Source organism: Chiloscyllium plagiosum, unplaced genomic scaffold (genome assembly GCF_037043375.1).
Source record: "Chiloscyllium plagiosum isolate Xiang-an unplaced genomic scaffold, Cpla_swu_hap1 HiC_scaffold_37, whole genome shotgun sequence".
Classification (NCBI taxonomy): domain Eukaryota; kingdom Metazoa; phylum Chordata; class Chondrichthyes; order Orectolobiformes; family Hemiscylliidae; genus Chiloscyllium; species Chiloscyllium plagiosum.
Genome location: NW_028270175.1, coordinates 22,811,399 through 22,824,476, shown reverse-complemented (window position 1 = coordinate 22,824,476; position 13,078 = coordinate 22,811,399). Strand labels below are relative to the sequence as shown.

The 13,078-nt window shown below is 39.3% G+C and overlaps 1 protein-coding gene across 1 annotated transcript in view; it reads right to left on the bottom strand.

Moving 5' to 3' along the window:
* Positions 1–13,078, bottom strand: part of aldh4a1 (aldehyde dehydrogenase 4 family, member A1) — a 47,401-nt gene that overhangs the window by 11,036 nt on the left and 23,287 nt on the right. The window contains exons 9-10 of the mRNA XM_043675840.2: positions 9,316–9,389; positions 6,269–6,465 (exon numbers count right to left, since the gene is read on the bottom strand). Of these exons, the coding sequence (XP_043531775.1) occupies positions 6,269–6,465; positions 9,316–9,389 (271 nt within the window). The remainder of the gene's footprint in view (positions 1–6,268; positions 6,466–9,315; positions 9,390–13,078) is intronic.

The following is a 13,078-nucleotide window of genomic DNA, read 5'->3' as shown; positions in this document are numbered from 1 at the left end:
ATTCTGCCTGGAGGTCAGTGGTGTCCCGCAGGGCTCTGTTCTTCGGCCTCTGCCCTTTGTAGTTTTTATAAATAACTTGGATGAAGAGGTTGAGGGGTAGATTAGTAAATTTGCTGATGACACAAAGGTTGGAGGTGCCGTTGTTAGTATCGAGGGCTACTGCAGGCTGCAGTGCGACATAGACAGGATGCAGAACTGGGCTGAGAAGTGCCAGATGGAGTTCAACCTGGATAAATGCAAAGTGATGCATTTTGGAAGGTTGAACCCAAATGCTGAATATAGGATTAAAGACAGGATTCTTGGCAGTGTGGAGGAACAGAGGGATCTTGGTGTTTTAATGCATAGACACCTCAAAGTTGCCACCCAAGTGAATAGGGTTGTTAAGAAAGCATATGGTGTTTTGGCTTTCATTAACAGGGGAATTGAGTTTAAGAGCTGCGAGGTTTTGCTGCAGCTCTACAAGTCCCTTGTGAGACCACACTTGGAATATTGTCTCCAGTTCTGGTCGCCCTAGTATAGGAAAGATACGGAGGCTTTGGAGAGGGTGCAAAGAAGGTTTACTAGAATGCTGCCTGGACTGGAGGGCTTGTCTTACGAAGAGAGGTTGACTAAGCTCTGACTTTTCTCTCTGGAGAGGAGGAGGAGGAGGAGGAAGAGAGATGACCTGATCGAGGTATACAAGATAATGAGGGGCATGGATAGAGTCAATAGCCAGAGATTTTTCCCCAGCGCAGGATTGACTGGCACGAGGGGTCATAGTTTTAAGATATTAGGAGGAAGGTATAGAGGAGATGTCAGAGGTAGGTGAATGCATGGAATGAGTTGCCAGCAGTGGTGGTGGAAGAAGAGTCATTAACAACTGCTAGACACGCACATGGAAAGCAGTGGATTGAGGGATGCGCAGGTTAGATTATTTTGTTTTAGATTAGGAATAATCCTCGGCACAACATCATGGGCTGCAGGGCCTGTTCTGTGCTGCCCTTTTCTATGTTCTGTGTTCTATGCATCCCTATCAGACTTGATTCAGCAGTATTACTTCTGCTGGAGCAGAGAAGGTTAAAAGGAGATTTAGTTGTCAACTACAGCTTGGTGGTAACATTATTAGCTCTGATTCAAAAGGTCATGGGTTCAATCCTATTCCAGAGATTTGCCCACAAAAATCAGGGATACAGTACATACAAGATTCCACATAATTATTTCAGAGAACAAAGTAAGGTTTCCCCAGTGTGCTGGGCCAAAATCATTCCTAAATCAACATTAAAATCATCTCACTGCTGTCTGTGGGCTCCTGGTGGAACATATACTTTCAAACGACAACATTGAGTACTTAGTAAAATCCTTAACTGGCTATAAACTGAACAGTCATCCCAAAATCCTGAAAGGCACTGTAGAAATCAAGATTTTAATTTTTAAAAAATTAACTGTGATGGAATGAATAGAAAGAGGTTAGTTTGATAAATGCGAGGTTATTCACTTTGGAAGCAAAACCCTGAATGTCTGTAAACTGGGAGAGGGGAGTGTACAACAGAACCTGGGTGTCCTTGTGCACCAGTCATTGAAGGTAAGCATGGTGCAGCAGGTGGTAAAGACGGCAAGTGGCACGTCTGTCTTCATTGCGAGTGGTTTAGAGTTGCAGTTGTTGTTGCAGTTATACAAGGCATTGGTGAGGCTATGCCTAGAATACCGTATGCAGTTTTGGTCTCCTTTTCTGAGGAAGGATGTTCTTGCTCTTGAGGAAGTGCAGCAAAGGTTTACCAGGTCGATTCCAGGGACTGACAAACAAGGAGAGATTGACTATGTTAGGATTGTTGTCGCTGGAATTCAGTCATGTGGAGGGAGATCTCAAGGAGATGTATAAAATTCTAACTGGACTTGACAGGGTAGGTGCAGGGAGGATATTCCCAATAGTGCTTCCAGAACCAGGGGTCATAGCCTGAGGATTTGAGGTGGACCATTTAGCATGGAGATGAGGAGACATTTCTTCACCCAAAGAGTGGTGAGCCTGTGAAATTCATTACCACAGGAAGTAGTTGATGTCAAAACATTGAACATATTCAAGATGCGACTAGATATAGCACTTGAGGCGAATGCAATCAAAAGGCTATGGGGAGAAAGCAGGATTAGACTACTGAGTTGGATGATCAGCCATGGTTGTGATGAATGGCGAAGCAGGCTTGAAGAGCTGAATGGCCTCCTCCTATCTTCCATGTTTCTCTAATTACATATTAGTGATGCAAGGTCATTTTGAAATTATCAGTGAGGAGAGAGATTCAGAGAAAATTCTTTCAATTTGTTAAACATGAAAAGCTTTGCCAGAGGCTTAGGTTTAAGTATTGTATCTTTTGAGAAATAACTGAATAAATTAGATTAGATTAGAGTATGGAAACAAGCCCTTCGGCCCAACAAGTCCACACCGACTCTCCAAAGAGTAACCCACCCACACCCATTCCGCTACCCTATATTTACCCCTGACTAAATGCACCTAACATTATGGGAAATTTTGCATGGGCAGTTCACCTGACCTGCACATCTTTAGATTGTGGGATGAAACCGGAGCACCTGGAAGAAACCTACGCAGACATGTGCAAACTCCACACACCGTTGCCCGAGGCGGGAATCGAACCGGGGTCCCTGGTGCTGTGAGGCCTTATTCATTAGGCCACTGTGGCCTCATTACAAAAGGATTGCAAAATATTTCAGCACAGAAGCAGACCAGTCAGCCCAATTGCTTCTCGCCAGTGTTTATGCCCCACACAAGACCAGGACCTGGGCAACAGATGCAAGTCATTAATAAATACAAAAGAAAATTTTGGAGAAATGGCTTTACCCAGGGAGACAGACTTGCTACTACAGGGAGTGACGTGGAAATTAACTGTATTGACATATTCAAGTGGAAGCTAAATAAACACAAGGGGACAAAGAAATGAATGAATATGATCGGTGGAGTTAGATACAAAGAGATGGGAGGAGGCTGTGTGTTACCTAAACACGGACATAAACCTGTTGGGACTATGCCCACCATATCCAATGACATCAAAGTTGGCAGCAGCTGAGATCATGGCAGAAGCTTATTTGCCATTTTCTCACAAACCTCTAGCTACATTTTGGTTGGGATGCAATAATCAAGGTGTGATGATGTAGATTCAAAAGCTATTTTAATTGTGTAAGACAAGATTTTGTTTTGGATCTGGTTTCACTAGTGAACCCCAGTACCAAGGAACTGCATGCTCAGAAGATCTAGAACAGTGACTTTTAATTTTAAAATCAGAGGCTTTCCCTTCTCCAGATTCCTCAGCCCCAAAATGCCATTCTGTAATCACGTCCCTGACCTACCTACAGATCCAATCCTGAAGGACAACATTCCAGCTTCCCAAATCCTGTCAAGTGATTTCACATCACTGATGCTGGGAGAGAATCAACTACATTTAAATGAGGCCTGAGAACTAACATGAATTAAATCCTTAGTTCATTTTGAAAATTAAATTCAGAGCATTAGGTTTTGTCCTTGAAATTAAACTATTTGTGTGTTTTCAAAGGAATTTAGTGGAATTTGTTGAAAAGCTGTCTCATATGAAGATTCATCTTCTTCAGGACAAGCAATAGAAAGCTTTGAGTCAGGGGAAGTTGCTCCTGGCATAAATATATTATCTGGCTATATTTGCACTTTTTGACAATTGCATATGTAGTAATTGGAAATAACAGAGATTGAAATTGTAATGGAAATGGTAATCAACTTTGTTTAACTTACAGGATGACACTGATAGCCCCATATTTAGAATTTTATTGGAGTTTACTGCCCTGAAGCTGGTCAGCTAGGATCTTTGGATTGGTTTTCATTTGGATTACATACTCATAAAGAATACTTGTTACTGTGTTGTAGCTGGGAAATGTGTGTGTGTGCTGGAGAGCCCTAACTGCAATCAGGTTCATCCAAGAGCACATCAGTAAAGCAGGAGTAACATCATGGGACTAGTAACCCAGAGGCCGAGGCTATTACCCTGGTGACATAAGTTAAAATCATACCATGACAATTTAAATTTAGTTAGTAAAATAGGAATATAAAAGCTGATTTCAGTAATTGTGAACATGTAACTACTGCTGGTTATTGTAAAAGCCCATCTGGTGCACCAATGTCTTTTAGGGAAGGAAATCTACTTCTGTTTCCAGGTCTGGCCTATACTCCAGATGCACTGCAAAGTGTGGACACTTCACTGCCTTGCGACATAGCCAAGCAAGCTATTAGACTCAAGGGCAGTTATGGATGGGTAATCAATAATTTGCCCGTAACACCCACAACCCAAGAAAGAATACAGGGGAAAAACAAAATAAAAATGTACATGGTACAACATATACATTTGTGATTTTGGTTTTTAATTATTGAAATATATTTCTACTTGAAAGTTGTTACTTCCATTGAAAAATTAAAAAAGTCATATCAGCCTAGATCAATAATTACTGCTGGTGCCTGGAACACACCAATGTTCAGTGTATTCATATTGCATTCCTATGTCAGTTATTTTAATGTAATGCATTCTTCCACTCACTTTAAATCAGGTTAACTGCATGCTTTCAAAAAAAAAAATTGGATGGAGGAATGATATGCAGGAATGTTAAGTATCTGTTTGCTATTATCATCAACAGTAATTTATAGCCTTACATTAGAAAATATTTGAAATATTTAGGTCTAAAAGAGGAAAGGCAGGTTAATGTTTGGGTACAACCCTTCAGCAAATGTCAGTTCCACAGTGCTACTTTGACAATACCTACTTCCCTCTGAAGCTACTTCAAAATACGGTTTTTATTCAAAATAGTTCATGTAATGCTGCAACATTATTGGGGTAGTATGGGAATAAGACAGGATAATTGGAAAGTTTATTGAAGTCAATGTCTCCAAGACCTGGTTTTTTTTTTGTATTTTATGTAATAAAAAAAACTTTTCCAGGAAGATATTAGTATTTGCGCTAGTAGATTTGGTGGAAAATGCATTCCCTATAGACACCAAAGTGTCAGGAAAAACCACCACACCAAAAAAAAGAGTAGTGTTATGATTAAAATTTGTAGGATATCCCAGATCACTTAGGGAGAGTAAACCTCTCACTTTTAGTTTCCATCATTTTTTTCAGCAAGTTTTGAATCTGTTATTTGTTAAACATACATATTTGTTCTTCAGGATTTTTTTGCTGTATAAAAAAAAAACCTGAAGCGATTTCGGATATCCCTGTACCTGAATTTGTGCCTATGTACCATTGAACTTTCAGTATATCTCCTTGTTTACAAATATTATCAGGCCCTCACCTTTGTCAAGAATTTAAGTCTTTGCTAGTTTTCTGTTTTGGTATTTAGGCAATTAAAATGAAGAGATCCAGTCTCTCTCCGTGAATTCACATGTTTGATAATAAATAAGTTGACACTGCTTCAAGTATTATTTTATTTACCTTGCAAGTGGCTGCTACACTCAAAGATTCTTGCTTTCTGTTTTCTTCATAGTATTGGAGATGATTGCGCACATTTTAGACGACTTTACTATAATAAATCTTATGAACACTGCAAGACATTCCAGTATCCAGAAATGATCAGCAAACCTTTACAGAAAAATTACCACTTGCATTCCTAAAATTCCAATAATAAAGACAAACATGCAAGGAATCTCACAAGGAGGCTGATAAACAAGAGAGAGAACAGGGAAAATGAAGGAAGGTGACCTTACAGCTAACTTTTGAAGCAAGAAGTCTTTGAAGAATGGAGGCAGACAACTGAATAGAGAAATTCTGGAAAAGAATTCCAGAGGTCATAGGTATGATGGCTTAAATCTTGGCATTCAGCCAGTGTACATGGGGAAAGAGGATGGAATTCACAGCAGTCTAGAGATGGAATATTGTGTAGGGAAGGTTTTATAGACAGTGTGGAATGATGTGCAAACAATGATATTGATTATGAAATGCTAAAAGTGCTACCTCTTTCAAAAGGTAGAAATAATCAAAAGCATATTATCAGCATCAATTTAGGGTATGACATAGTTTCTCACTACAGATTGTGTTTCATATTCAAGGTACATAAAAGCCATTAAACCCAACTTTGTCACATCATCTTCAATCCACAGGCTTAAGCACAAACTTAGTTCACCTAATCACTCTTCTTGATTTACCACATATTACTATCTTCAGCTTTGGTGTTATCCTGCCTTATGGACCCTGGCATTTCACCTGGGATCCTCAATAAAAAGAAAAAAAAAAGTCAGAACAAGTGGTTTGAATTCTGTCTTACTTACATTTCCCACTTTAATTTTCTTCTGCTCCTCCAGGAGATTCTTTTTAATTTCAGGCCACAATGAATCAGGAACATACATTCTTGAACAGGCTGAACATTTTTGCCCTCCATACTCAAAGGCAGAACGAATGGTACCATTTACCACACTGCCAATATCAGCTGATTTGTGCACAAAGTGAAAGTTCTTACCACCACATTCTGCAAATATAAAAATTATCCTTAGAGTTGATTAATGAGGGAAGGGCTGTAGATGTCACATACATGGACTTCAGTAAGGCATTTGATAAGGTTCCCCATGGTAGGATGATGGAAAAAGTGAAGTCACACGGGGTCCAGGGTGATTTGGATGGATGGATAAAGAACTAGCTGGGCAGCAGGAGACAGATAGTAGTAGTGGAAGGGGGTTTCTCAAAACGGAGAACTGTGACCAGTGGTGTTCCACAGGGATCCATGTTGGGACCACGGTTGTTTCTGATACACATAAATGATCTAGAGGAAGGTTTAGGGGTCTGATTAGCAAGTTTGCAGATGACACTAAGATTGGTGGAGTAGCTTAGATAGGGAAGGGGACTGTCTGAGAATGCAGCAGAATATAGATAGATTGGAGAGTTGGGTAGAAAAATGGCAGAGGCGCTCAATCCAGGCAAATGCGAGGTGACGCATTTTGGAACATCCAATTCAAGAGCAAACTAGACGGTAAATGGAAAAGTCCTGGGGAAAATTGATATACAGAGAGATCTGGGTGTTCAGATCCATTGTACCTTCAAGGTGGCAATGCAACTCCATAGAGTGGTCAAGAAGGCATACGGCATGCTTTCCTTCATCGGACTGGGTACTGAGTACAGGAGTTCGCAGGTCATGTTACAGTTGTAACCATGTCACATTTGGTTCGGCCACATTTGGAATACTGCGTATAGTTCTGGTCGCCACATTACCAAAAGAACGTGAATGCTTTGGAGAGGGTGCAGAGGAGGTTCACCAGGAAGTTGCCTGTATGAAGGGTGCGAGCTATGAAGAGAAGTCGAGTAGCTTAGGAACATTTTTAATACAAGAATGGAGGTTGAGGAGGGACCTCATTAAGGTCTACAAAATCATGAGAAGTATAGACAGGGTGAATGCAAAAAGATTTTTTTCCCCAGTGGGGGGGATTCAATTACTAGAGGTCATGAGTTCAAAGGTGAGAGGGGAAAAGTTTAAGGGAGATATGCGTGCAAAACTCTTTACGCAAAGGGTGGTGGGTGCCTGGGACGCATTGCCGGTGGAGGTGATAGAGGCAGGCACGAAAGCATCATTTAAGCTGTATCTATTCAGATACATGAATCGTTAGGGAACAGAGGGATCCAGATCCTTAGAAAATAGGCGACAGGTTTAGATAGAGAATTTGGATCGGCGCAGGCTAGGGGGACCGAAGGGTCTTGTTCCTGTGCTGTAATTTTCTTTGTTGTTTATATGCGGTTACTTTGGAGACCTGAAAATGTGAGTCAGCAGCAGCCAAAGGTTAATGGATTGCTAGTAAGTGTGTTGGAGACAGATTTAATTAATGCCGTCAAAACGACATTGAATAATTAACTGAAGGGAGAAAATATGCAGGGCAGGCACAACTAGGGCAAAAGATCTAGCAGTGTGATGGATCACAGAGATCTTGTAGTTCCAGTTTTAAAATTTTGACAGTGCTATTTATTTGCATCAATCAGTGCAAGCTAGAAAAAAACCATGGAGCTGCAGTAGGGAAAAAAAAGGTCAAGGTTTTAGTCCAAAGCAGTGGAGGTTCTTGATGTTTTGTTTTAAGTACTAGGATCTTAGCAATATTTTGTTACTCACAGCATATAGAAAGCTTACAGAATTCATGCTTCCTGTGATGTTAGTTTTGCCTTCTCAATTCATTGTTCAAAATATTTTGGGCTCTTAACCATTTGCCTTTGTACAAAAACAGTACATCAATAATGGGCTGTGGATTTTTGGTAATTATTATTCTTGTATACTGCTAAGGGATATCTAATGTAGTGCAAAAAGAAGTACACTTCAGATGGCTTGCAGCAATTAAGTCCAACAAACTACTATCCTGCTACATTATTCAAATGAACATGTACATGAAAATAAAGTTCTCTGTAATAAATCTAGCTTGGAAAAGAGTTCTCCTGTTGTCAGTGCTGATTTGAAGTTCAATATCCAATACTTATTTTGGGATTAAAAGCAAACTTGAAACTGCAACAAGGACTTCAGAAACACCAAGAAGTTACGTTCTGTGTAAATATTTAGCTTGTGGATGACACAAAAATACTGTAAATTACAAAGATTATTACAGAACCACAGAATAGTTATAGCACATAAGGCAACAATTTGACCTGTATCCACATGGAAGAGCAACTCAGCTCGTCTTACTTTACTCTTTTTTTCTGCTAGTCTTGAACATTTTCTCGCCTTAGTTAATTATTCAATATTCTTTTGATGGCCTTGTCTGTCTGCACTACACTTCTGGCAATGCATTCCAGATCTTAACCATTTACTGAATAATTTTCCTCATTTGCCTTTAGCCCTTTTGTCATTGACCCCAAAAGAATTGTTCCCAAGCTCTTGACTCTTCCAGTCTTACAAAACTTTTTTCCCTATTTACTCTGTTTGGACTACGAGTTTGAACATCTTTATATCAAATATCTACGAAACCATGTCTCCAATTTCCCCAATCTATTACATAAATTAAATCCCTTATTCTTGGGAATATTCTTTTGGGAAAGCTTTTTCTGCCATCACGCCCTTTCAAAAGTATGGGTGGCCAGAATTGGATGTAATAGTTCCAATGAACACAAATCATTGGTTTGTAAGGTTCAACATAACTTCCTTTTCTACTTAAGAAGTCCATGTTCAACATGATATTTGTAACTTTCTTAATCTGCTATGCCACCTTCAACAAGTGGTGCACATGGGCCCTCCGGTTTAACTGCTCCTACGTCTGTTTTAAAACTGTAACCTTTATTTTATTTTGCATTATCTATCCTCATATTTCCTCCCAAAACAGGGTTCATTTGAGTTACATCAAAATATTCCTACCTCCAGAGAGGCGAGGAAAAGTCCGGTATTTGTCCAGTTTCTTAGACACCAGCTTCCAAAGATGTTTAAATGTTCTGGAGAAGGACAAATAGCTAATTGACATGCATGTACCTTTCAAGCTTTCACAATATTTTTAAGAGGTAACAAATAATTTTCTGAGGAAGGGTCACTGGACCTGAAACATTAACTCTGATTTCTCTCCACAGATGCTGCAGGCCTGCTGAGATTTTCCAGAATTTCTCTTTTTGTTACAAACAATTTTCAATTCATCACAAATCATTCGCTCTCTGTAAATAATCTTAAAATCAATCTTAAAAACTCTTACAGAAGTGGTCAAGATTTGATACAGGTGTTCAAAATGTTAATAATTCTTGAAAGTTTCTCATTATTTCCCATTTCAGTGACAGAATGGTCAGTAACCTGAGGAAACAAATGTAATATGTTTGACAGAGGAACTACGGGATATAAGAATTTTCTTTTCTTAGACACTGAATTGATATGATTTGGAACATACATGAAAGCATGGTGAAATCATATCGATATTAATTTTGAAGTGGGAATTCAATACTTGAAGAAATAATATGGTATGAAGAGCAGGAGAGTGAGATTAATTAAAGCACTCCACCAGAGGGGTAGCACAATGGCCTCCCTCTGTTTTAAGTAAATCGAATTACATCTCTCTGAATTTTTTTTTAAAAACAGCACAGATGACAATTCAGTCCGTGCTGTCAATTCTTTGCTGAAAATTTGAAAGCGAATTCCTACAACCATAAACCTTCCTCAAACATTTGAGACCTGCTGGTATAAATTTCAATGAAAATTATCCATGCAAACTTGTAAACATGCAAATACAGCACCCAAATGTTGAGGTACTTCAAATTTGCACATTAGCACAAGCTGCATAGATCTTTGTTGCAGCTAGCTCTGCTTTCAAATTGCTATTTAACCTTAAATAGAATGAATTAAACAAATAGCAAACTCCAGAATTTCCTCAATGCACAGTCAAGTTTTGAATTCCATATTCTCCCCATCTCAACTCATCTGTTGCTAAAACCCTAATTGTTACCTCTTTCTGCCTTCATACTCAATGAAATTTTGGACTACTGTTGACCTCCCATTCGCTACACTCTAACTTTCAGCAAAATCTCCTTATAATCTGTACCTGTAACAAGTTACACCTATTGATTACTCTTGTTCATGCTGATTTGCACTGGATTGCAGTCCCTCCATTTTAATATTGCTTAGCTGGGCTTTATCAAATGCCTTAAAGTAAGTTTCAATCTCTCTACTTATTAAAAAGAATTCCATCCTTACTCTATCCATTGTATACCTTAGGATTGCCTGACTATTGATTTATGGTTCTGATTGTTGATCTTTCGCAGTGGAGTTATTTTGCAAGAGGTTTCTTCTTTTCTCCAGTTATTTATTTCACTTCACTCCCTATAACATTCCCTTAATTTATTAGACAAGAAATGCTACAAACTCAGAAGTATTTGCTAATTTGATCACATACTTAGCTCACTTGAAATAGTTAAAATAAATGAGAAATTAGAGTGCAAGTGCTTTATATATCTTTCTATAATCTAATATGAAGGAGAATTTTTTCCAAATTCTTCATGACAGGATCATAAAATGTCTTAAAATCTCCAAATCACACACCATTGTGGTAGCCCAAATCTGTGGTCTCTCTCTTTCTGGCTGCCATTCCAGACCAAAGCTCATTACCTCCACCTGTTTATCTTTGGAACCTTCTTTCTTATCTCCCATTTCACCACCAATACAAACCACCTTTTAATTTCTCACCTCTGGGTGACTTTTCAACCTCTCTAAATGACCACTCGTAACTTTGTGCTTTCCTGCTGTTGGTCAAAGGCTTCATTATCTCATGACTAAGCTTGGAGATTCCTTCTCAGCTTCTCATTTTTTCATATATGGAGGAAATTCCAGTGCTTGTTACTGCCTCCTACAAGGAGCGACCCCAAATGTCACATTTATTCTTTCACTGATGTGCATACTAACACTCAAAACACATGTGGGTTGCAGGCAGATCTGTCCATTAAGACTGTCAAAACACCCAGGAGAATCCACTCACCGAGATGACCAACTGGAGAAAAGTCATCATTATAAGTAGAAGGGAGGAAGTGGAAAGGAGTTGCTCCTCCAATCACACACAGGTTCTCTCTAGAAAGTGACCATATCAGGAGCAAATTGGTTGGAGGGGGGGGGGAACCTAGCTCGTGATTGGAGAAATATCCAGCAATTAGGAAAGTAAGTGCTGACAGTGAGGGAATCACCAGGGAAGCATCGGTCAAAGGTGAGTCCAGGATAGGGAGCTAGGTGCCAACTTTTGCTGAGGATGGGACGATAACTCTTTTGCTTGTCAAGGGTCTTTTGCCAGATCAGGGAGTCCTATCTACCATGTAGGGCTAAACTTGTAAGAGGGCTTGTGAAGGAACGAGGTAGCTATTTTTTTGTGGGAGGGAGAAATGGAATGAGGATCTAACAAGGGGAGAAATGGAAGGGAAGAAGGATAAAAGAGGGGAGAAAAAAGGAGGCAGCAAGAGCTATGAGGGTGTGGGGAGAAGTGGCGGCTGCAGTGCACTCCTAGGGGAAGAATGAAGCTTCAAACACTGAGGGGATGGAATGAAGAGGGAGGTTGCAAAGGGACCAGAGGGAAGCTGTAAGAGGGGTGTGGGGGTTAAGGAGCTGCAAGAGGTGAGGAAAGAGAGAGTGCACAAAAGGAAAGAGAATAGTTCTAAACGTGTCAATAAAGGAAAACTTATCTAACTAGAATCCAAGAAAACTTTAAATTACTGAGGTAATGAATTCCATACAGATTAACGTAAAATCTCTAGGTAAAGTTTACACAAGGTCAGGAGCTACCATACTTAAAAATGTAACGGATACTGTTAATTGTTATATTTAAATCTGAAATTGAGAGCTGAGAGACAATAAGGAGTTGTAACTGCGAAGTGAAAATTATTCTACTTTCTTTATAGAATTATATCAGCTGTGACCTCACCAGTCTTCAGGTATGTTTACTATGACATCTTTTTGTGCAAAATGTATGCTGGCTATCTTTGAAAAAGTAATTTTTGTTAACACATGCCTCGTGTATCTATAATGCAGTGTCCAGGTAATTATTTCTTTCTTCTTACATTGTGGTTTTAAATTTAGTGGAGTGTTGTTAATTATTGAGGAAATGATCTATTTTCATTCTGCTTGTGAGAATTATGTCAACATTTTACAGAGGGTATTATTACGATATGACTGTATCATCTTATGTATTAGTGAAAATAAAGTAACCCCTGAATATCAAAAAGTAGCCCTTGGAAAAGATCTTTTGACCTATGCCTCACATGTAGCTTATCCACTGGGGCTAATTTTACCAAACCTCCTTCAACCCCACTCATCATTTGGACTTGCAAGTAATCAACAATCACCAACCTTCTTTGTATCTCTCCAGAATGTCCTTCATAGCAATGAGTTCATTGTGGATAACTGTATTAACCACATCACCTTGATTTAAAAAAAACTTGGCTCATGGATGATGACATTTCCTCCTTTTATTAAAAGGTTTCTTGTCTGCCTACACCTTCCATCACTGACACTGCTTATAGCACCTGCGGAATTGATATGACTCTCACTGAACAGGAGCCAAATTGGACTTGGAATATTAACCCTGTTTCTCTTTCACACTGCTGGACCTGCTGAGTTTCTCCAACACTGTTTGTTTACCAAAACACATCTTGGCTTGCATCTC